Source organism: Solenopsis invicta, chromosome 5 (genome assembly GCF_016802725.1).
Source record: "Solenopsis invicta isolate M01_SB chromosome 5, UNIL_Sinv_3.0, whole genome shotgun sequence".
Lineage (NCBI taxonomy): Eukaryota > Metazoa > Arthropoda > Insecta > Hymenoptera > Formicidae > Solenopsis > Solenopsis invicta.
Genome location: NC_052668.1, coordinates 27256881 through 27281471, shown reverse-complemented (window position 1 = coordinate 27281471; position 24591 = coordinate 27256881). Strand labels below are relative to the sequence as shown.

Sequence of the window (24591 nt, the reverse complement as noted above, 5' to 3'; positions counted from 1 at the left end):
TTAAACGTTTTTTATAACATATGAAAATTAATATTAAAATTGAAAAAAAGAACAATGTAGCCGGTAATGCGATTCGTGATCTTGTGAGAGGCAAGTCAAATTTACAAGTGTGTTTATAACGTACAAAAATTAATATAAAAATTGTCTATAAGAGATGGGAATATTGAGAATTTATAAACAATGTCATGTATAACAGATGGAAGAGATTAGTGTCAGTTTGTAAATTTAAAATCTATTTTTGCTGTTGATAAAAATTATCTTGGATATCAATCTTTTATTTGAAATTTTCTCTCTTCACCTAATATTTCAATATTGTTCCAATCAAACTTTTGTGACATATTAATTCTATGATCTCTCATAAGCGAGCGTTGAGCTATGTTCCTGTTTATGTGGGTTTTATGTTTCGTAATCTTAGTTTTTAATAATCTGTCTGCTCAACCTACGAAGCATCGCAATCATTGCAAATTAATTTTATATTATACTTGAGGGTGAACTAATGAAAATTTATTTTTTTGCACTTTGATGAATCGGTTAAGTTTACTTAAACCCGTGTAAGCTATGCTTATTGTAAAATTGAATAGTTTTTTGAATTTTTTAGAAATTTGTGTTTACAAACAAATAGCGAAAAATAAGAGTTTTGATTGTTGCTATCCATTTAATTGGCATTTAAGTCATTGAAATGTTAGAATTTAGTGTGTGTGTGTGTGTGTGTGTGCGTGTGTGTGTAATTTTTTTTTATATTACTAAAAATAATGTCAAAAGGATATCCATTGGTTAGTAATATGTTAATAATTTTGTCAAAATTTTTTGGTGAATTTAAATTTTAAATAATTAATGTTATAAGAAAAGTAAAAAGTTTCATAAATAAATAATAAATGAATAATAAATAATAACGTTCCTGCATTTGTTTATTTTTTTTTTTAATAGGTCCTCAAAATATTAATTAAAGCCCACAATTTTATATGTCCAAAGAAATATTATCATATTTATACAACGAACAATTTGAAAATGAGAAATCTCTTTTATTTCTTGAAAATTTCATTTTTTGGACTTGTTTGGTTTAAACGAAACCCTTCAATTAAATAATGCAATTATTTTTCACAGTGTATAAATTAATACTTACATTAATATTCTTATAATTCAATAATTAATATTTAATATTCATAGCGTACATAATGTAAATTCAGCGCTGATTACAGTTTGTTAAAAAAAAAATAAAAAGATTCTCATAACAATAAACTAAATTTTTATTGTTTTTCGCTTTGATTTTCGAATCGATATACCTATTACACGCTACGACGTTATTTGTTCTAGATTTGACGAGCCTTTGTATCGCAACGGCCGAATTCGGTGCGAGGACGAGCGAAGCGCTCGACTTCAATAAACTTCGTTGCCTTTGATGCATGCATGTCACGACGAGTGGAGTTTCCGCAGCAAGGCAAGTTCTGAAGGATGCGGAAGTAGGGGAGCATCGTAACTCAAGAGCCAGGTACGGGCTAGATCAGCCGTATTCAAGTTTCGATAGCACGATACGAGAGAGGCGGCCCGCGTCACGTTTTATTATGCGTCACGTAAGGATCGAGAGCATTACGTAAACTTCAAACGAGAAAAGAACTAGTGTCAGCCCTATCGAGAACTACCGTTTCGCTATCGTTATCGTTATCGAGCACCTGCCAACCAAACGGAGAACGACGACTATCTGACAATGAGTGTCACTCGATACTCCGCGAATCCGCGTTTTTATCACGTTTCCTGAAGGTGACAAAAACACCTCTTCTTGATATAATACAAGCTTACCTTCGACAGATGAGAATTGATCCAATTGATGAAGGTTTTCTTCTGCACGCGTTCTTGTTCGTCTGAAAAACAACGAGAATTAAATATCAATGTTTGTATCGTAAAAGTATTGAGTTGGTGTATATAAAATCTTGGATTTTTGCTAATTGAAAATATTGATAACATTGTGTTGACTATATTAGTTTTGTAGCATAATTTTATATACAATTTAATTACTTTTTATTATAGTTTGTACTAATAAAACTTTTACAATTTGAAGGATGTACACAGAATTTGATTAAAATTCATAGTTATTTTGAACATCAAATAAAACAATTACAATGCATTTTTAAAGAAAGGTTCGAACATAATGCAAAATTATGTAGAGAGTGTCCCTAAATGAAATATCAAAAGTTGGAACGTATAGGGATTTGAAAAACTGAGATGAGAAATTTTTTAGAGATTTGATCGTTTTTGTTTTATTTTCAAGAAAATTACAACAAAACCAAAACAAATTTAATTTTTTTACTTATCTGAATTTTGTTACCTAAACCATATTTTTTACTCAAAAGAAGTTTAATGTCAAAAAATTGTTTATTCTTTTACTTATTTATTACATAGATTGCTTTTCATATTGCTACTTTCTAAATAAAAGTATTGCTCAAAATGTTAACCTCTTACAAGCATTGCATCTGGCACTGACAGCTCGTTTTGCAGCCAGACACTTCCGATGATGTTTGGCTTACCGCAGTCACGATTTAATCTTTCAGTCGCTCTTTTGAATTGATTGATAATGAATAAACTTCAACAATATGTAATAAAATTGTAACAATTTGTAATAAATAAGTAATAAATAAGTGATAGAAATACAAAAAAATTTTTTACATTGAACCTTTTTCGAGTAAAAAATTCAGGTAAAAAAGTTTAAAAAAATTTTTTGAAATTTTCTTTCAAAACAAAGTAGAAACGAGCAAATTTTTAAAAGACTTTTAATTTCTTGATTCTTTATACGCTCTTGACAATTAATTTCAGGACATTTTATACGATAGGTAATTAACATGTAAAATTATTCTATAAAACTGACCGAGAGAATGTTATCAATATTTTCAATTAGCGAAAATCCGACATTTTATATGCGCCAATCCCTAATAAATTAATTGAAATCGCGAAATTAAGTTTATCCTTGAAAATAAAGTGACAATGTCGTAACAAGCTCGTATAAATGAACAACTACAAAAGGTAAGAGTAAATAGACCTTTGGATTAATATTACGAGTAGATTAAAATAATAAAGAATTATTACATGTTTATTCCAAAAAGAACTAAAGTGAATAACAAATTTTGGAATCCTTAAGAATGTCGATTTAATATACATGATATTATAAAAATCAATTTCCAGACGCGTTTCGTGTCGCATAGAGCCTTCATCAGTGGTATCATTTAATTGACAAAAAAGTAAACAATTTATTTGTTACAATAAATATGGCATCTTGGATCATCACCGCGAATCATAGAAAATTAAATAAGCCCTAAATCCAAATCAAAGATGAACACAAATATACGCAAAATAAATGAGAAGACATAAATAAGTAATAAATATAATGGTAATCTCCATGTCTATCAAATGAAAAAATAAATTAATATACTATGACTGTAGTCTTACTTAGGTAAAATAATTAAAAATTGTCCAAAAAGTCGTTTTAGTAGTTCCAACCATTCTGCGTTTTCGGACGAGAATGCGTGGAAGTCAGATTATGTTAAAATTCTTCGTCACGATTGATAGTCAATTAAATAAGTTTTAATCATAGGAAGTTCTTGGTAATACTAAAATAGAAGTCCAAAAGTTAAATTGGCGACTAGAATGAAATAATTTGTCCTCGATTGTTTTGAGAGGATGGATTATAAATTATTCATTCAAATATACGCATGCTGGATAACGAATGATTAACTGAGGAAGAACACCGAGAATAGTGTTCGCGAGTTCTCGTGAGCGCTAGCGTATCCTCGAGATCAATTATAAGGATTGCGCGAAACATATTAGCGTCGTTTTATTTTTAAGTCTGCCGTCATTTTTACTATACCTTCCCCAGTTATGGTTGGCGTATACGTCACTATGAGGCACACGCGCGATAATGAATGCGCAACCGGTATACGTACACCCGAAGGCGCATGATCGTGTACATTAATCTGTCACGTAAATTATGTGCGCGATACGCACGTCCGTCGTTAACGCGATCCGACTGCAGAAAGAAAAACTAATCGTACAAGTCGGCAGACGTGGCGAACACGATCGGCGAAATAGATTGCGTTCTCGTTGCACAGAGACGTTTATAAATTCACTGCGAAATGTGAGCTTCTTTCCTGATTTATTTATCCTTCAAAGCAATTGTAAAAAGATTTTATATAAACATATTTCATCAGTCTCTGATAATTGCGTCTACTTTAGATGGTAATTTATTTCCGTGCATGAGAAACGTGTGGATATCGCGCCTTTATTTATTAATGAAGATGTTCCGAGTCATAATGTTTGATGTATGCAATTAAATTGAGAATTTTTATTCGTCGGAACGCGCGTGCTAACGAAATGACGGTTCCTGGAAGCAAAAATCTGCGGTTCCCGAAATAAAACGGCCGGCGTTTGATGTCACCAGCAGAGGCACCAATATAACGTTGCCTTGAAACAATGTTCCTTTTCATCGAATCTTCCACATGATCTCGTCGCGGAATATTGTATGCGATAGCGTTTTGCGGAGGTACGCATCAACGCGCGCGGATGCCACTGTAATCAGCAAAACTGTCGGTTTTAATGAAGGCACGTCGCTTCGCTCGATGCAGTCCTCCTTATTCGCGAGAGTCGGAGAATCGTCAGAAGTTTACTCTTTCGTTTGATCTCATTCAAATAACGCTACATAAATCGCGCTTCTTGACGCAAGTTCGTTAATTTCTTCTGCAGACGCAGAAGTTGCCTTGAAAAATATCGGCCATGCGAGTTTAAGGATACATCACACGTACGCAGTCTCCGCTAAATTAAAATTGAAAATGTAACATTCATATTTTAAACTACATACATATGAAAGTTGGGTACACTCAGAGAAAAATTCATAGTGGTGGCAACCATAAAAGTGATAACTATACAAGTTTTACGTGTAGAATTAACGTACACAGTTCAATAAATTATTTTATAGTTTATTGCAATTAAAGTTTTAGTTGCGATAATTATAAAATAATTCGTGTCATCACGGCAACAATATTTGTGCAATTATTAGTTTATAGTGAAATGACACCTCGACGATAATTATAATACATAGTTATATATGTAGTTGGACCACATACATATAGTTATGTAGATTTCATAAGCAAGTTGTGCTGATTATTTTCAGTTTACGTACGGCCGATTAAGTATACGACCGAATAACTGTGATAGTGGAGCAGTGGTACAGGGTCCCCAAGTGCTAAGAACGAGGACGAAGGATTCCGAGTTCGAATCGCATTACCGATTGATTTAATTTTTCCGTAGTCTGCATTTGCATTACAATTTTTCTGTAGTTTATTTAACAATTTTACTACAAATAATTAATATTATTCTATTTTTTTACTTCTGGTATAAATTATTGTTTTTATTATACAACTTTGTAATATATTGTTGATGGGCTATTTGTTTACAAATTGCTGATACGATTTTTTTCTTTGGATGAATAACATTATAATTTTATTTAATAACACATTTTAGTTTATTCGTTATTAAAAATTGAATTGTTTTAAATTAGCGATGATAAAATCTCAATCTCAACATATAAATACTTTAAGTATTCAAAATGATTTATGCAACATTTTATTGCGATTCTGAGTTTATTTCTGTGAATAAACAGCAAATAAATTTTGTTTATTTATAGAACTAATTTTTGCATAAAACTTGATATAAATTATATTGAATATTTAAAATACTTCTGTAAAATAATTCCAATTTTTTATTATCTTTAAATTACATTTCCATTAAAGTATAATTCTCCTTTTTATTGAAATGCTTGATCCAGATTGATACAAAATTGCCATCCAAATTTTTTGTATTATTTTACTTTCAAATGCAATGTAGAACGCAACTTTTTTTTTTTTTTTAAAGATATATATAATACGTTCTCAGTAAATTTGCAGTTGAGTTTTGCTCAAGAAGATATTACAAGAGCTCTTGCTCTTTCGACATTACGCTCCACAAATTCTCCTCTCGATAAGATTAACGAGAACGTATTCTCGCACGTACGTATAAAGATAAGAAGACGTTGAAGATGATACAGTCGCAATATACAAGAGTTATTAGAAGTAATAACGTTTCAGCGACGATGTGGCAAATTCATACAATTTGTCGGCGTGCGATAGCAGCAGCAGCTTTTAACGTGAGACTGGCTGACCCATTGAACTCTCGCGACATATAGGGAAGATTGTGAGAAATTGCTATCAACGGTCTTTATCATCGCTTTATTCCGCGATAGATGTAGTTTGATCTTGTAGCTGGGGACGTGGGCGAAAGTTGAAGATCACATTGCGGTGCAGCCCGGTAACATTGAAAAGACAGGATATTCCCACGCGTTCTCATTACCATTCATCGCGAGTGTCATGGTTACGGTAAACTGTGCGGCCGAAACACGCGAGACGTAATACCTGCGATGCGTTTGATTACACAATTTTCGATGGTCCTTCATGCCTACACTGCCGTGAATGTCAGAAGTGAGATCATGCGAAGCGTGGTAACATAGCTCGTCTTATTAGCGCTTAGAGATCTTTAAAACGCGAAGAGTTTTATTATGAATAAAATAATTTTAATGACGAATCTTCTTCTGCAAATTTCACACGCTTCAGCATCTAATCTTTGAACAAATTAACATTTTCTAAAAATTCCTAAATATTTATAAAAAAAAAATTTGTATTTCCGAGAGATTTAAAAAAGTTGAAGTTGAATGTCACAATCATTTTTTTTATTTTAAATGCCGTTAATTTTTTGAAAATTCACTGGTCAAATGTAACTATTGTTTATTTAATAATTCTGGTATTTGAAATATTTAAAGTAAAGATAATTATTAACATAACTTATTAATACATTCTTTATATCATAATTATAATACCAAATATAACTACGAAAATACGATTACAATAATTTAAGAATGAATCTTCAATCTTCTATGATTCAGTTGTAGTTTGTTGCAATACACGACGTTTCATTCAGTTTAGAGCGTAATTTCAACCATTTGTAAGAAACTCGCGTCTGTATCATTTCTAATTTTAAATTCAGCCCCGATCGGGACGTGATGCGCGTGAAAAAGTTCCGCCGAACGTATTCTCGTACTCGAAAATTCTTGAAATTGCATCGCGTAAAGTGAATTTTGCATGATGTTTGTGTTGTGGGCGTTCTCGGCCCGCCAACGACATCCAAAATAAATACGGCCGTTTCAAACGAACGGAAATATTATTCTGTAACGCGCGCACGTCGCTCTCGCCTTCGAGAGTAACATTCAGGATTCTGGGACAAGATGATCCGCGCTTATGTCACCGGTGTTGTGAGATCCAGCTACCTGCGTAATCGTCTAAACTCTAATACGATACGATACATGCATTTTTACTAACGTCGATATTAAATATTTCTCGAGTAATAACGGATTTAGTTACTGGAATCGAGAGATATCGATCACGCGATATTGATATCAAGATATAGATAATTTCAATCAATCTTCATGGAATCAGTATTATTTACTTCTTCCCGGCTTCTGTTTTTATCCATTTTTTATCTACGTGTTTTTTTATTATTGTTGTAGCTATTTTATAGATAAATGCAATGATTGATAAATTTAGAGGTAATTTCATTTGATCTTTTTTTAAACTCTGCTGTTATATATAAGTCAAAAAATTCAAATTTGTTGGAGAAGATTTAAGCTCGCGCATCTCTGAGGATGTAATAATAAAAGTTGATTACAAGAGTTATTAACATTGAATCAGCGCTTAATTTTAACCATTCGTAATCCAACCAAGGATTTGAAGACTTGGATGAATTGTCAATTTTGAAATATTGTGCCTCACATTCAAACGTGCACAAAAAATGTGAAAAACGTTTTGGATTAAACAATTGTGAAATCAAATGTTTAAATTTTGGAAGAATGAACTGGAATTTTTTCAGAATTTTTAAAGTCTGAAAAATCATTCGAAAACATTATTAGCTAGTGACCCGGTCGGAATAGGAAAGCAACGAAAGAAACGTTGGATTAATTTTTAATTTATCCGAGATTAATTAAAAAAGTAGCAAAAATACGAAAGAAAAAATGGCTTCTTATTTTTTGTACACATATTTCATACGCATATCGATCTAATATTTAACTTACTATTGTTTATATACGTCACATAAAAATGACATTCTTTCAAATTATTATCTGGTTATTGCGATAAATATTACATGTTCCTGTAGTCGAATTGATATAACATCTGTCATGAAGAGGAAGTTCCAGGTTTGAACTCTGAAGTGATATTCTTCACAATCTTTCTGTACAGTTTTTAAGCATTATTATTACGTATTAAAATTCATAATAAGTTTAATTTGAGAAGTTATTTTTCACTTCAATTTACGATTTCGTTTTAAATCCGACAATGAATATCGACACGCAATTTATAAGATTGAAAAATGTATTTAATAATTAGTATAGAAATATTAAAGCATCGAGATCCACTTTAATAAAAAAAAGGCATTTTTCCATGTTATACACATATCGAATTTTTTCTAATATTTGTTATTAAAAATACCAATGTTACTATATGTGAATTACATATTTCTTTGAAAATGCTTACACTTTCTTATTCTCTATAAATTCTTAGGTAGTGTTGCCTTTATATTTATATAAAATTATCTAAATATTTATCAAGATAAAGAAACGGCTTTATCTAAATAAGAATTATTAAAATGTATATTATCTACATTTTTATCTTAGATGAAAAAAATATCTTTTGTAATTTATCTAATGTGAACAATGACGATTAAGTAATATTATTTTCTCTCTTTCTCTCTCTTTCCCTCTCTCTTAGCTTCAATCTCCAAATTATTATTTATCCAAAGAAAAAAATTTTTTAATTGACAACAACAAATTACCCGGATCAAAAAGCAATAGCACAAAAATTGCCTCAAATCTATAAGTGATTCAAAAACTTTACGAAAATACGAAATTTAGTTATTTTAATGTGAGTTATATAGTCCCTCTATATATTTTATAACTTCGATTTTTATTTGCGCATTTAAATCAAAGGAGGAACATTTTTGAGTCAGTTTGAGTCATTTCAAGAACTCTCGTTTTTAAAAAAATAAAGATTTACAAATAGAAATATTAATATGTTGTTTTACTCAACAGCAATATTATTGTAAATTTATCCAGATAAAACGATATATAATTCTTTCTTTTACTTAGATAAAAGTAAAATTAAATTATTTTTATCTTATCTTCATCTAGACAATATTTTAAGTTAAGCGCAATACTGTTCTCGGACATTATTTTAAATTTTTCTGTACGCAGAGGACGAATGCATCTTTATTATCAGCAGAAATATGAGATATCGATTACATAAGTTTAATTTCAGCCGATCCTATATCAAATGTCGTGATTTCTTCAGTTTTCGTGACGATTTCGGATGGCAGAGCACTCGTGTATTCGTTCACGTGTCCGTCTGTGAGTAACTGCTCCGAAAAAAAGATAGGGAAAGGCTAAAGCGACCGTATATTAGTGGGTCTCATTATACGGCGTCACGGAAGGTAACTGTGCGGCTGTAAAAATCAACGTAGCAACAGGAAATTTCAGCCATTATGTGTTTACCATGGACGAAAGTTTACAGGTTAAGAACCAGAACGAGTGTGGCGTGTCCTGAAACTCGTGTCTCCATTTTAACTATATATTTCCTGAATTTGAATAAACTTTGAAATTTCTTGCGACCTATAGTCGAGAAACTAAACAGGTTGCGACATTATACTTTTAATATCAATTTTAGATAAACTTCATTTCAACATTTAATGTTAAAATTTTATTTTACGCTATTATTTTTTTTTCTATTTCTTATACTGCAGATAGTTTGAATTTGAAATAATACATTCACAAAATTGGATTTTTAGTCGAATTAAGTAATCGGTTAATCGAATAAATTAATCACACAAATATTAGTGCATTAATCCGATAAATCCCAAGAATGTCCAAAAAATAAAAATTGAAAATAGGACAAGAGCACGAAAAAACGTTTTTGACATAAAAAGCACATTGCAAATATTAATTTTGCAATTAACTGTTATAAACAGATTATTTTTTTTGCAAACAAAAACGATTTAAGAAAATTATCTTATTTATTTAGTATCTTTTCTTGTAGAATTGAATATATCCGTAATTAATTTTCAATTTTTAATAATTTGCTTGTAACATTTAATTACAAAATTGATTTTTGCAATATGCTTTTTCATACTCTGGATGTTTTTCCATACTAGATTTACAGGTCCAATTTTAAAAATGTCTAAAATTTTTCACAAAATCTATTACGAAAAGTGAAATCTTTTATATTTGAAACATTCTATATAATTAAATAATTTTAAAAATAATTATAAAGTTTGCGTAATATATGTATTATCCAACATATAAGTATTATTATAAATGCAAATTGCTAAAAATTGACTTTTATTTTCTTGATTGTTTGTACATTTGTGCACTGAGAAAAATATTTACCGAAATAATGAAATGTATTTCTCTGAAATAAAAAAAACATTTGTTCGATTTAAGAAAACACTTTTGCATTTAAAGCAATACTTTTTTAAATACACAAAGTGATTTTCTATTTGAGTTTTTTTAATTTAAAAAAGGATCTGTTTGATTTAAAATGTTGTAATGTAAAAAAGATAAACGATTTTTTTAAGAAAAAGAATGAATTTCTTTAAATATAAAAACTATGATAAAATAAAAATTTATTTATTTCATAAATAGCAAGATCGAAATAAATTTTTTTGCAAATATTAATAAATTATTTATTTGTAAAAAAATTATATTTTTGTTTTAAATAACGAGTTTTTTATTCAAGCATTATATCTTTGTAATATATGAGATAGAACGAGCAACATGCGGCATTGTCGACAGATGGATGCGGCAAAGTTTTATTTCCCGTAATTAGAAAACCACACACAATAGAATAAAGAACACTTATCAACTATTTTAAACATATTTTTATAAAATGTTGATTGATGATGAAATAATATTTTTAATACAAACTCAAAATTGGGCTCTAAAATAAAAATTAAGTGTTTTAATATATTACAGTATATTTAATATAGTACAATATATTAAATACTTTTCTAATGCAAATATCTATGTCTAACAGTTTAAAATAATATTTTTTGAAATTTAAATAACAATTTTATTTAATCCTAAACGTTAATCTTCTAAATTTAATAAAGAAAATTTTTTAACGAGGTAAATATTTCTTTGCGTTTATTTGTCTTTTTGTTGTAACTATTAAGTTCATTTGTTAAACAAATATGTTTTTCTATTTAAAAAAAAAATAAAGTTTCTTTTAATCAACGAAACGTATTAATTTGTTTCGAATAAATATTTAATTAGAAATTTACAAACAAATTATTTTTCTTTTAATCAAGGAATACTTTTAGTTTTAATAAATAATTCTCTTAATGTGCTGTTGTGTATGGCCAGTTCCGGCTAAGATCGATTTATTTTTACTAAAGCAAGTAAGCCGATAGAAGAAAGATTAACGACATAGCATGGATCGATAGGGAAACTTTGAACCGGAACAATCAACTCACGGAGGTCAGATCGCTTTCAAACGTTCGCCATGCTAAATCGCTTGCCTGTCGTGATGGTTCAACCGGTCGCGCGTGAGGAAGAAAACATAAATAGATGTTGGTCGTTTAAAGCAACCAGAGACAGTCACGTGCCGTTTCGTGAGTCGCGTATCACGGTTACCCACCAACTAACACATTAACTGAACGCATAGATTCATCTCAAACTTGGGATATTGGAAAGCTCATAAGTTCTTCAATCGTGAGGAATAAATTGCACAGAGCTGGTACATCGTCACCGAAGAGAATAAATGTCCATCGCATATTGTAGTACTTAATCTTTACAGGACACGAGCGCCAATATAATCACGCCATTCTAATATATTTTCAAGTATTAAGTATATAACACATCTTACAATGTGTGTAATTTTTATACTTCTTATATGTTTAATACTTGTTCTATCTAGATTTCTAATACTGAAATTAATCGATAAGTGATTATCGCTGTACACATACTCGTAAATAAAAACGTCTAATCTTGATGTACTCGTAATCATTCGCGCTTCACTGCTTGTGTGCTATGTATGTACTTATCTTATTTAAGCGTTAGTTAGCGTTTTCGATTTATCGTTCTCGAAGCTTTATAAATACTTTCGATTATTAGTTGCGAATTGGGCTAATTACATTACAGCTTTTATTTCTTTGTTAGCATTTCAAATTTCAAATTTTTTGATTGTATTAAGCGATATGCTTTAGTGTTAATAAAATTTTGAATCTTTTTCTTAAATTATATATATGGTATATGCGAATTTAATGAAACACTGAAAAACATTTCTAAATGTTTGTTTCCAATTTTGAAGCCGCCATATTGGATTTGCTATTTCGAATTTTGAATCTCTGATATCAAATTTGTATTCTAAGTGAATCTTAAAAACATCTTGTAACAAATTTTTAAACTTTGACAATTTTCAAGTACTGACGTTACCGTAGGGAAAAGCCAATATAGTGACTGCGAAATAATATATTTTGAGAAGAAAAATACAGTGAATTTTAATGAATCGTAATTGGAGAACAACTGTATATAGGATTTTAAAAATAAATCTATTCGATTTCTATAAAGATTAAGAATGTCTTGGCTATACAATTCTAGCTAAAATAAAATTTCTAATTTTTGTCCGTTTCCCTGGTCTCCTTTTTTACCTAAACGTTTCACGAATTTATATTTCATATTTGTGTGAGTTTTGGTCATTCCATTATGAGTTATTGATACAAGAAAGATATCATTCAATAATTTCCTTACTAAATATGACATGAACTGATCTCATAGATCACGAGGTTATAGAAAATATCAAGCTATATTAATCAATCATAATAAACTTTTACATGAGTTACAACGATCAAGTTTTACGATCAAGTTGGACTACAGGCAAGGTAAACTCAAAAAGATCTATATCTCAGGAAACGTCATCACACTTTAAAAAAATACAGTTAAATTGCTTAGTAAAATAAGTGTTACAGTTTTTGTGTTATTGATAATAATTTAAAGAATGACAAACATTTTTAATATTATATACCCATAGTGTGCAGTTCGTTAAATTAATAAACAAGTTAACATACAATATAAAATAAATACTAGTTTTACATATTGATTACCATTTCTAGTGAGACAGCCGAGGGGGAATTCACAACCCAAAATTTTGTACACCAATGCCGATTTTTGGCATTGCTGTAAAACACTGCCGACAATGCTTATTGTTAGTCAATGCCTACAATGCCGTCAATCCTATATTAAAATTAAGGCAATGCCATGCAATTATGAACACTACCGCGTGCCCATTATCATACGCCAATGCCTGCACAAGAATTCTAAAGCTTTCCCGAAGTATTCAAAAATTTTTGTGCTCAACCCCATGATCGAAAAACCGACTCTGAAGTGAGCTCACCACTCCCCAACCACTGACGACAATGCCGTCAATATTATAGGTCACTGCCTACTTTTTTCGGCAGTCCACTGCCGAAATTTTGTACACCAATGCCGGCTGTGAATTTCCCCTCGGAGACAGCATATTTCGCAAAAAGTTGAAATTTTGGGTTTATTTTTTTTTTCCTAATGGATGACAAAAAAGAATTAGTCATGATTATCCAAATTTTGGTCCCGAACCTAATCGCAAAAAATAAAATAACGAATAATTTTTATAACGACTTAAGCAGTCGTAGGGAAGAATATCAAGTTTTCTAGAGTTGAAAAAGTTATTTTGTAAAAGTGACTGTATAAGTTACAATTACTGACTTTGAAAAGTAACTTGTTACAATTACAGTTATTGGAAAAAGTAACAGTTCCTTTTCAGTTCTTTTTTTGTTTTCTAATTTCTTGTGATATTTTATAAAACATTGTTATTTTATTTTGTAATACATTGTTATTTTAAACATGAGGTTCTTACATTTCTAACATTATTAAATTATGTTAACACTATTAGAGCATGTTCTTAAATTTTGAGACGCTGTGATACTGAGCGTTCACGGATTTCATTTCTGTAGGCACATTTCACTTAACGCTCGCAACGTTCGCGAGCATTATTTAATAATGTCCTTATATAAGATTCAATAAACAACAAGAATGAAATGCTTCTGAGTGTTGCGAGTGTATAAAGTGGAACGTACCCTGTGTGACTTCCCTTAGTATTATAATATTGCAGCGGCCGATTTCTGGAAACTTTGCATAGAGGTGCATTTAATACACGGCATACATTTCATCCTCAGCAGTGCACTATTCTTGCTCACTATGAATAAGCGGTTAACAGCCGATTATGATTCTTGTCTCGAGATCTAATTACATTAAATTGATAATTTGAAACATGTAAACTATGTAAAGTAACTATAAAAGTAACTATCATTTTAGTTACTAGTGACTACGAAAAAGGTAATTAAATTAAGTTACAGTTACAAAAAAAGTAACTCTAATCATAATTTGTTTTTTCTGGAGAAAACACAAGCAAAATATAATTATTGAAATCAAATTATGTATCTTCTTAATATTGCTCTTGCTATTCTCATTATTATTATTATCTATTACATACAAACATTCATGATCATTTTCCTAGGAAAAGAAATTTTTAAAAATTTAAGAAAGAATATAAGAGATATTGGTAAATATTATTAAAGATGTAATATTAAACTAAAAATAATTTAAGAAAGAGAAATGACGAATAAAGCAAATATAAAATTAAAAAATTATGAAGAAAGAATTTTATGTTAAAACAAAAAATTTTACTTAAAGTCAAAAGTAACTTTTATAATTAAAAATAAAAAAATAACTAAAAATTTCGCAGCGGAAATTTGAATCCCCTAAACCCCCTAACCCCTGAATAACGCCCATGCAGTTTTCATTAACATATTTATTAGTTTTTGATGACAACAATTTTGACTTTTGTTGCAACATAATATCATCTACGAGCATCTCGCATTTCGCTGACAGATTGTTCGCTTTCTAAAAAATTGAATTGCAAATTGAAAGCAAATGATTCAGACAATTCGTTATTTATATTCGCGCATGAAATACAGAGAGACTGATTCTACGCCAGCAATATCCTAATCTTCTTCGTTGCGTAAGTAGACGCATACCATTGAATAATTTCGTGATCATGTTTACGGTCGCCGACCAATATTACGACAAGTGTGCGAGACAGCAGCATCCGAGATGTCCAGTTTCCAAGGGAGTGGAAGAAAGGGAACCAGTAAAGTGGGACAAGTTCTCGAGGATGAGGTCAGACGACGTCTTCTCGGACGTGAGACGGGATAAATTATGAAAGAGAGAGGAACGATCAAACGAATCTTGTGACTTAATGTACATTCTTACGCCGGCTTTTCGTATACCTAATCGAATTCCATCGTTAGAATACTTCGACTGCACATTATGCAACTGTGGTGACTTGCTAAATTTAGATAAGCAGCAATCGACGCGCATGGGCGTTCGAGGAAAAAAAAGCCATGATATAATATTCATTTCGATTTAAATGGATATACGTTTAGGAATAATTACATGCTAAACACGGTAACATGATAAAATATAATGCGTTTTAACATTCGCTACGCTCGCACGGCTCGGCACACTACAGATGCGAGCGCGAAAATATTTTCGTAGATTAGAACGATGCATCTCTGTATACACTTATGATTCAGCAAACGAAAAATAAACACGTTTCGTGGCACGATCATCCTAAAGAGATATTTTATCGGGCATGCGAACGAAGGACGGAAATTAAGAGAACATTTTTATCTTCGTTAAACTAATTAACTGCCGACAGAAAATGAGCAAAGAATTTTTTATGTAATGAAGAATGACACGGTATAGTATTACGATTCATCTTTACTTATATATACATACATCGTGTCATTTGTGAAGATCGATATAACCAGCTGCACTTTGTTCCGAGAAAATATCGCTCGATAATTGTCGCTAGAAAATACATTCCAGTTGAATAGTTGTTACAAAACTTGCAACATATGAAAATAACTATTACATCATTACTTTTTTTTAGGGATTAGAAGTAACGAGTTACTTGTAACGTCGTTACAGTTACTTTTTTTGAGTAACGAACTGGTAACGACGTTACTTTTTATTTTTTGTAACTGTAACGGTAACGTAGTTACATTTTTCTAATAACGGTAACGAATTTAACAGCTTTTAATTTATAATATAATTTTCAATCAATATTCATAGCTCGTTGTCTTATATTTAAGATCGTTTTAAGAATGTTGTAAAATAAACCATAACTTTTGTCGATCAAAATCGGTTTCTGAATCTGGAGAAGAAAAATTGCAAATTTTTAAAATCAGAAAGGTCTGACATTGAACTATTAAAGGATTTTCCCAAATTAAAAGAAGCATTTATTAAATTTAATATGGCATTACCCAGTAGTGCATCAGTCGAAAGACTGTTTAGTATAGATAATTCTGTGACATTCAAGAAGTCATCTACAAGATAACAATAGAGTATCATCTTGTGTTAAAAGTAAATAGTTAATTAATACCGATGAAAATGTAATATTAATAAAAACCTTTTCATGGTTTTATTTTTATATTACATTATGAAGTAAAACCTTCAGACAAAAGTCGAACCTTTGTGACATAATTAACCTTTGTGATGTGATTAACTGCATATTAAAAATATCGATAAAAAAATTATTGATTTTAAATTCAACAAATCCTATATGAATGTTATCCAGAAAATTCTATATAATTTTTGTAGTTTTATTTATTTTAAGAGGTAGGTTTTTAGAATTATATTAAAATTTTGAAACCTAATCTAATTTTATTTTAAAATAAAAAAAAGCAACGGAAAAGTAACGAATCGTTACTTTCTATGTAACGAGTAACGGTAACTAGTTATTTTTTTTAATTTAGTAACGAGCAACGGTAACGAGTTACTTTTAAAAAGTAACTTTTTATTCACTGCTTTTTCTTATGATAAAATGGAAACGATATAGATATTATAAAATTATATTTTTAATACAATTATCTCTACTTATCATTTTAAGTTTTAACATTTTCCAACTTTATATGTTACAGAACTATATTAATCGTCTTTCTGTAGATATTGGCATATATATTCTAGCAATTATCTTTTCGATCAAATTGCGATTACTATAGCCAAAAACTTTATATTATAAAATCCCGTCCTGCTGAAATTAATGACCGCTGTAAACATCGCTATAAAAGCCGATGAGTCCGTTGCTAGACAATAAAAATAAAGTAATTAAAGTTTTGGTGTAAATCCATTTCCACACATATAATCTGCAAAATATTTATTTCTTGCCGAGACATTAATGTAGAAATAACGTAAAGGAAGGTCACCAATACCGACGTATCATTTTGTTTTTGGATTGTTCTTAAACAGAAACTAAATATGAAATTTTGGAAACATTATAAGTACGAACGAGAAAATGTTTTTTGTCAAATGATACAGCAGTTTTCATACACAATTGTTTCGAATTTTGCAATAACTAAATTTTTCATAAGATAAAAATGAGCGTTTGACAAAGTGGTTTTCAAAATTGATATAGATAAATAATAATGTTACATTTTCCTTTGCTGTTCTTTTAACATGGGTCATTTGTATAAAATATTTGCAAGTTAATGCATGAGAATTCTTAAAAGTCTTTAACTTCGATAAAACTTTTTTTGCCGTTTTTTTATACAAATATTATATCTTATGCTGTTCCGTCAAACGCAACATGTAACGTAACATAACGTTACTAACTTAATAGGTAGATTTCTCTTCTATTGCTGTATCTATCTTATCTTCTGTCTTATCGACAAATATATACCAGATTATTCCAATTTTTATATAGTCTGACTTATCGACAAATATATACCAGATTATTCCAATTTTTATGTTTAAATCTGCATTACGAATTATGAGAAAATAAGGAGAGAAATATGAATAAAACAATTTTAAGACGCGGTAAATGTGCAATTAAATGATAATATTTTTAATATTATAATATACTCACTCTAATACTATAATAATATATACTCACTATTGTTTCAACTATGCAATTTGCAAAAGAAAATTGTGTAAATTTTACTCTTGCTTTTAAAGAATTTATTTTTAGCAGATTTTATGCAAAAAAAAGCTCTACTCTAAATGTATAAACTACAGATTTTTATTTCTTTAATTATCTAAGCAGATCACATTTTCATTAGTATTAATAAAGTGCAATGTTAGTTTTCGAGAAGAGAGTGTCGCTTTAAGAGACCTACGTCGGTACTGGTGACTTTTCTCTATAGCTAGAAATGCAGACACGTATACGTTTCGTGTATTTGAAGTTCTGAAAAAGTTCTTCAGCAAACACTCCTTCAAAGCCATTTAGACAATTATATAACTCTATTTCTATTATTGTGTTGCGAAAGCTAGATGTAAAACACATTACATTGTTATTGCAGAAGCCTTCTTCCGACAACAATCCGATCTATAGGTAAGTCTGATCGTCAACCGTCGTTGACCTACTTTGCGTCTGACCAGTAAAACTGTTTTAACGCGCTCCGCGCGCCAATCGAAAAGCCAGCTCTGAGATGAAAGATAAGCGAGCGTGGCCTTGACATTCATACGATAACTCGGGCGATTTATCAGACGTACAAATATATCTATAAGTCTTTATGGAAAGGTGCCGTTTGGCATTTAATTTCAAGCCTAGCGTGTCAAAATATTCGTTGATCGATAACGTGATATAAACGATATTAATAAATAACATGATAAATACAGTTGCGAATGAAAACAAAAAGTTGCGGCATAACGTGCGTGTGGAAAGATACGAATGATAAATTTTGCGTATCTTATCGGCGCTGCCGATACTCTACCAATGAACTTCTTTGAAATGTAAACAGATTTGTGTGTATGGTGACAAATTTGAAATAGATCGCTCTTTAACAACCCTTACGGAAAATGAATGTCGAGATCTTAGTACTAAATTGGCCAATACTTTTTTTTGCCAATACTTCCCTAACAAGATATTGAACGAATATTGTGATATTTTACAAATATACGTACGATATCACGACGATATTGTGAGAATGTTCGCATGATATCTAGAATATTCTAGAATATTTATGCGATATCTTGTTTGGATTAATATTAGTGAATACTTAGTATTGATGAATACTTAGTATTGGTATTGGCAAATGCTCATGAGTATTCGCCGATACTAATGCCGAGTATTCACCAATACTAAGTATTGGCAAAAAAAGGCATTGACCAATTTAGCATTAAGATCTCAATATTCATTTTCCGTAAGGAAAGTACTTAGAAAAATTTAAATTTATTGAATGCTTTCCGAATTTAACGTTAAATATTTTAACACAATTAAATCTCAGATGTCAAAACAGAATGGCGGAAAATTTAAAGAATCAAGGAGATAACTTCGTTGCAAGTAGAACTTTTACCATTAAAATTGAAGCTCATTAATACGATCGTATCGCTCTTCATCAGTCCCACTGGTTCTATATTTGCACATATAATTGTTTCTTAATTGCTTGATAGTTGATGCCTCGCATAAACGATGAGGCAAGATCGCATGTTGGAGCGGAGCGGGCACGTGGCCTGTCAGGCGAACTATGGAAATCGCAGCATGCGAGAGTATAGCGCACTATGGAGCGCGGGCCCGCCCGCAAAAGTTCTCGTTTTACTGTCATTAACGCGACGAACTATCAACCTTTCGCTGCACATGCGTAAATATATGTGTATTCCGAAACGGCCGCGCGTGGGCGCGCGAGACATGATTCTCTCCCGCTAACGAGCTTCTCTCCGCTCTCCTCCGAAATTTGGCGCGCCCGATTAATTCATCATCCAGGCGCGAGCCACCGCTGCACCGCGACGACAGAATTTTGCCGTAAACATGCGAAGTGACTAACGTGTGAAATTGCTCCGGATCGCATTCTCACCGCCGACTGTCGTCATTTGATCCTGAATTTTGTTTGCGTTTTTATATGTCCATGTATCGAGGATGCGTACACGATTTTATCATGTGCCATTGTGGCGGCAGAATTTCTCCTCGTATTGCTCGTGAAAGAATTCTAGGGGAACAAGAGAACGGATGAAAGATGTGGACTAAGATAGAAGGATAGCCTTGAACTGAGGTTCCTACGATCGTCATCGTTGACTATTATACCAGCGCGAGTTACTAGGCGCATTACGTTTTATACGCAGCTCGCCGTTTGAAAGTGCATGAATGGCGAAGTTACGCAATGATCCCATAAATGATCATTTTATTATGGAGACTTTTTTGACCCGTGTAGACGGACGTTTTGAAAAGATCATCTCCGCGAAAAGTTTACTGCTTTCTATTATACTTTCCAAAAGGAGATATCGCTTCGCTGTAATTATCTTTATATAGGCCTGCCTGCGATTAAAGCTCGATAACGGCATAGCGCGTGTAAGCTCAAGAATTTAACAGTTTCAAAGAAATTAAATTTTGTGTGAGGATGTCTTGAAAATTGCAAGGTTTGCAAAATGCAGTTGTCAGCCAATATCAATGTATCGAAACGCGTGTAATGGTTGATCGAGATCGACTGAATCGCCAACGCGCTAATTAATTATAATGCATTGAGATCTTGCTTCTAATCGAATGTGTTGCAAACAATCGATAATTGCAATTATTAAATCTACACTGACAAAAAATTGTTGATTAAATTTTTTAATGCGATTAAATTTCTTTAGTTCAAGTATTTGTATATATTTAACTTAAATACATAAAATATTTGAACTTCTGTCGAAATATTTATAAATTTTTTAATTTAAATACATAAGTAGATAAACTAAAGAAATTTAACAATCTTTTTTTCAGTATCAACAATTGTCTCTAGGGTATTTAATCGCGAATACCGCAGTACTTGAGTGCACGAAAATTCCCTGTACTCGATAAGAATGACAGTCACAGTTAAATACTCTAGGGACAGTTGCTGATACACTGAGAAAAAAGTTATTAACTCGACACATTTTTCAATCTAATTAAATTTCTTCAGTTCAAGTATTTGTATATTTAACTTAAGTGCATTAAGTATATTTAAGTTAAACACATAAATTATTTGAACTTCAGTTGGAACATACATTTAATTTAAACACATAAATACGCGTAAACGGAAGAAATTTAATCAAGTTGCAAATTTTATTCAAGTTAGTAACTTTCTTTCTCAGTGTATCAACAACTGTCTCTAAAAAATTTTATTGCAAATATTAGTACTTGAGTATGCAAAAATTTTCTATTTTCGACGAAAGCAACAATCACGATTAAATACTCTTGAGATAGTCGTTGATATGAGACTGAGAAAAAGTTGTTAACTTGACTAAATTTTCCAATCTGATTAAATGTCTTCAGTTCAAATATTATATATTTAAGTTAAATATATAAAATACTATAAATATTTTAGTTAAAATATTTATTCCAGATAGCCAAGCTTGCAGAAATAAATTTCGCTTAAAGCTATCAATTTTTTATGGTAAAATAACAATAAATTGCATGCAGTGTATTATCTGATGCTGTTGACAAATTGGCATCAAAACTAAAACAAAGCCTGCTGGCCAGACTATGTCAACAGATTGGCCGCAGAAATTGAGCAGGACTTGCAGCTCGTGCTCGTTCTCAGCTGTTAGCCTGCCGTCAGGTTACCCGCACGCGCAAATCTTGCTCGGTTTCTGCTGCCAATCTGCTGACATAGCATGTTAGCAGGTTTTACTGACAGGTCCTGAGCTTAATGCGGACACGGATGGCTATGGATCTGCCGGCACTATCTGATCGAATTTGCTGGCTAATAGCAATTTGCGCGCTATTTGTATATTTCATTTAAATTTATAAATACACAAACTGAAGAAACTTAATCAAGTATGTAACTTTTTCTCAGCGTATCGACAACCACAACCCTAAGTATTTAATCGCGAATACTAGTTACTCGAGTCCGCAAGAATTCCCTGTCGCGAGCGAGTCTCGCCGGCCGGCATGATCATCGGAAGTATCGAGATGACGTAGTACGACAAGAGAATCGACAACAGCCCAGAAATTCTTGATTCTCAGGTCAATTGACACCTGTACCTTTGATCTCGGCGATATGCGCGTCGTACTCGCTCCTGCTGCGCACGTAGTCGATTCTGGAAGCGACATTCTGGAAGCTCTGACTGCGATATTCGGCGTACCACTCCGAGGGCGGTCGTTCGTCCGGGCTACCCAGCTGCTGAATTCGAGGACTACTGGATCTCCTCTGCGACAGACTCTCTTCCGAGGGGAACCTCGTGAAGGAAGTGACCGAACTAGATTTGCTGCCGTGACTCTGCACGCCGTGACTGTGACTCTGATAGGCCGAATCCTCGAGGATGTGCTCCTCGCTGGGAGTCCTGCTCGCCTCCGTCAAGGCACGGTGCTGAAGGGCCGCGGTGTCGCCGTTACTCGTGCTACCCGAACTGATCGCACGTACGCTCTTTCTCACGGTAATTTTCTCAAACTTGACGACCTTGGCGCCGTTCAGCTCACCCTCCTCCACCAATCGCTCGAAGCTCTCCTCGAACGAGGAATCGCTCGCCCTGGAAGACGATCGCCGGTGCGTCGGCGACCGGAAAGACAACCGGCGCGCGTCCGAGTCTTCCAGGAGATCCTCAGCGCTGGGACTACGTCCAGCCGACCAGACCTGTTCGAAAAAGCTCACCCGGTCCCGCAGCCGGCTACCACGTGGCGTTCTCGGGCTGCCGCCACCGTCGGCGCCGCCACCGCCGGGGCTGTCCACCCTCGGCGGAGTCGGACTGCCACCGGATGGTGTCGTCCGCGACATACTCGAAGGGAGCCGTACGTCCTTTTACTTCATCGTTCTCACCCGGGAAATCATCAGCCAGCACGTCTCGCTCATCGAGTCCGCACGTCAGCCCGGCGCGTCCTCCCTCTTCCCTCCAACCCCCGTCCTAACTTTACAGCCGAGAACTCTGCTAGGCCAACACCTGTTCTCCCGACACCACACCCCATACACTGGGTTGCATATGCCGCATTCGCGTCACCTGCTCCGTTTCAAAGAGTGTGCGAGTAGTTACAAACGTGCCGTGGTCGTCCTAACTGTCGTATCGGCAAACTGCAACCCTGTCTGCGAGTATATTTCGGCCTGATTTTCTATCAGCACCCATGACAGCGGAGTGCGCACCCACGTAAAGCTCGCGTCGGTGGCGCGCGCATGGAATGTACGAATACGGAATGTATACGATATGGCCGTGCGCGACGGGCGCCGGTTCGATACTACCGGCCTGTCGAGACCTCCTCCTTCGGTTCGGTCTCCTCCACCTCGTACCGCCGCCATTCCCACTTGCCCGCGATGATGACGCGACGCGGCGCGACACGGGACAACGAGCAACGCCGGTACCGAAGGCGAACTCGATCACGGACCCCCTCCAAGGAGGAGCTCGCCGTCGTTTGTGTGTCCGGGAACCCTTTTACTTTTCCCGTTCGATTAGCCTCCTTATCCTGCCTCCTTTCAGGCCCTTGGCCTGCGCGATCTACCTGCAGTATCAGCCGGCAGGTCAACCGTTAACTTCAGCTGCTGCCTCTCTCACGAGGGGATACTTCGGACTCGAATTAATCAATGATTATGAAACAAGACTGTGTTGTGGCATGTGTGATTTGATTTAGCACGGAGAATAAGAAATTGATATGCAAGCTACGTAGTAGAAGTCTTTCGTTGAATAAGACGAACAATCGTGGAACTAATTGTCTGACACAGGAGATTGAGAGTTTATTTTATATTACAAATTCACTGAACATAATCTTTTTTTTTTTATTCTTTATTTAATTAGAAGTGAAAATTTTTGCCAGTGATACATTTCTACCAAAAGCAGACTTATTGTGTCCAAACTGAAAAGATTCACTGATCTGTTATTACCAAAATCAGATTGAAAGATTTAAACAAAATTGCAACAAAACGTCGATTCGATTTTATCTCCGTTTTTATCCGTTTTTACTTAAGTCCATAGTGTGTATAAAAGATATGATGAAATTGTAGCAAAACAATATTATCAATTACGCTAGATTATCTTATATAGTTATGAAACTATTTTATCCGAATACACAAAATATGGAAAATTTATTTTGTGCTTCAAATAAAGAATACACTTTTAGAAATGTGTTACTAGTCAAGACTTTTCACTTTTAGTCGAATTATTTTTCCTAAAAAATTATAATATTTAATAACTTTGCAGAATAAAATAAATATCCATATTCTATATTTGGACAATGAGTTTTGTGACTGTATTTTAAAGTTTTTGTACAGGGCAAAAAATATTTTCATAAAAATGTAACAATAATAATTTCTATTCTAATGAAATATTATCTTGATTAAGAAAAAAATTATTACAAGTAATTATTTCTTTGTGTTAATCAATTATAATTCAAGAAAATGTATTTATTTGTGACAAGAAATTTCTTGTCATGTAAGATTATCTTTCAAAAATTCAAGATTCTAGACTAAACAAAGTTGAGTTAAAAAAATTACTACGAGAAAGAA

General features: G+C 32.8%; 2 protein-coding genes across 7 annotated transcripts in view; one reads left to right on the top strand and one right to left on the bottom strand.

The window, feature by feature from the left end:
- Positions 1-23332, bottom strand: part of LOC105208141 (nesprin-1) — a 135614-nt gene extending 112282 nt beyond the window's left edge. Inside the window, 2 exon segments of the mRNA XM_039449107.1 lie at positions 1798-1859; positions 22149-23332. Coding sequence (XP_039305041.1) covers positions 1798-1859; positions 22149-22878 — 792 coding nt within the window. The 5' untranslated portion in view covers positions 22879-23332.
- The window catches only part of LOC113004787, a 204049-nt gene that overhangs the window by 130432 nt on the left and 49026 nt on the right, over positions 1-24591 (top strand). For 5 of the 6 annotated variants that reach the window (XR_005574759.1, XR_005574758.1, XR_005574757.1 and 2 more), the window contains one exon: positions 1315-1489. Coding sequence is in view for 3 of the 6 variants with exons in the window: in XM_039449115.1 (XP_039305049.1) it covers positions 1404-1489 (86 nt within the window). In the remaining 3 variants the exon portion in view is untranslated. Of the gene's footprint in view, positions 1-1173; positions 1490-24591 lie in introns of those variants that run through there. The other variant, XM_039449116.1, reaches the window with a different exon arrangement.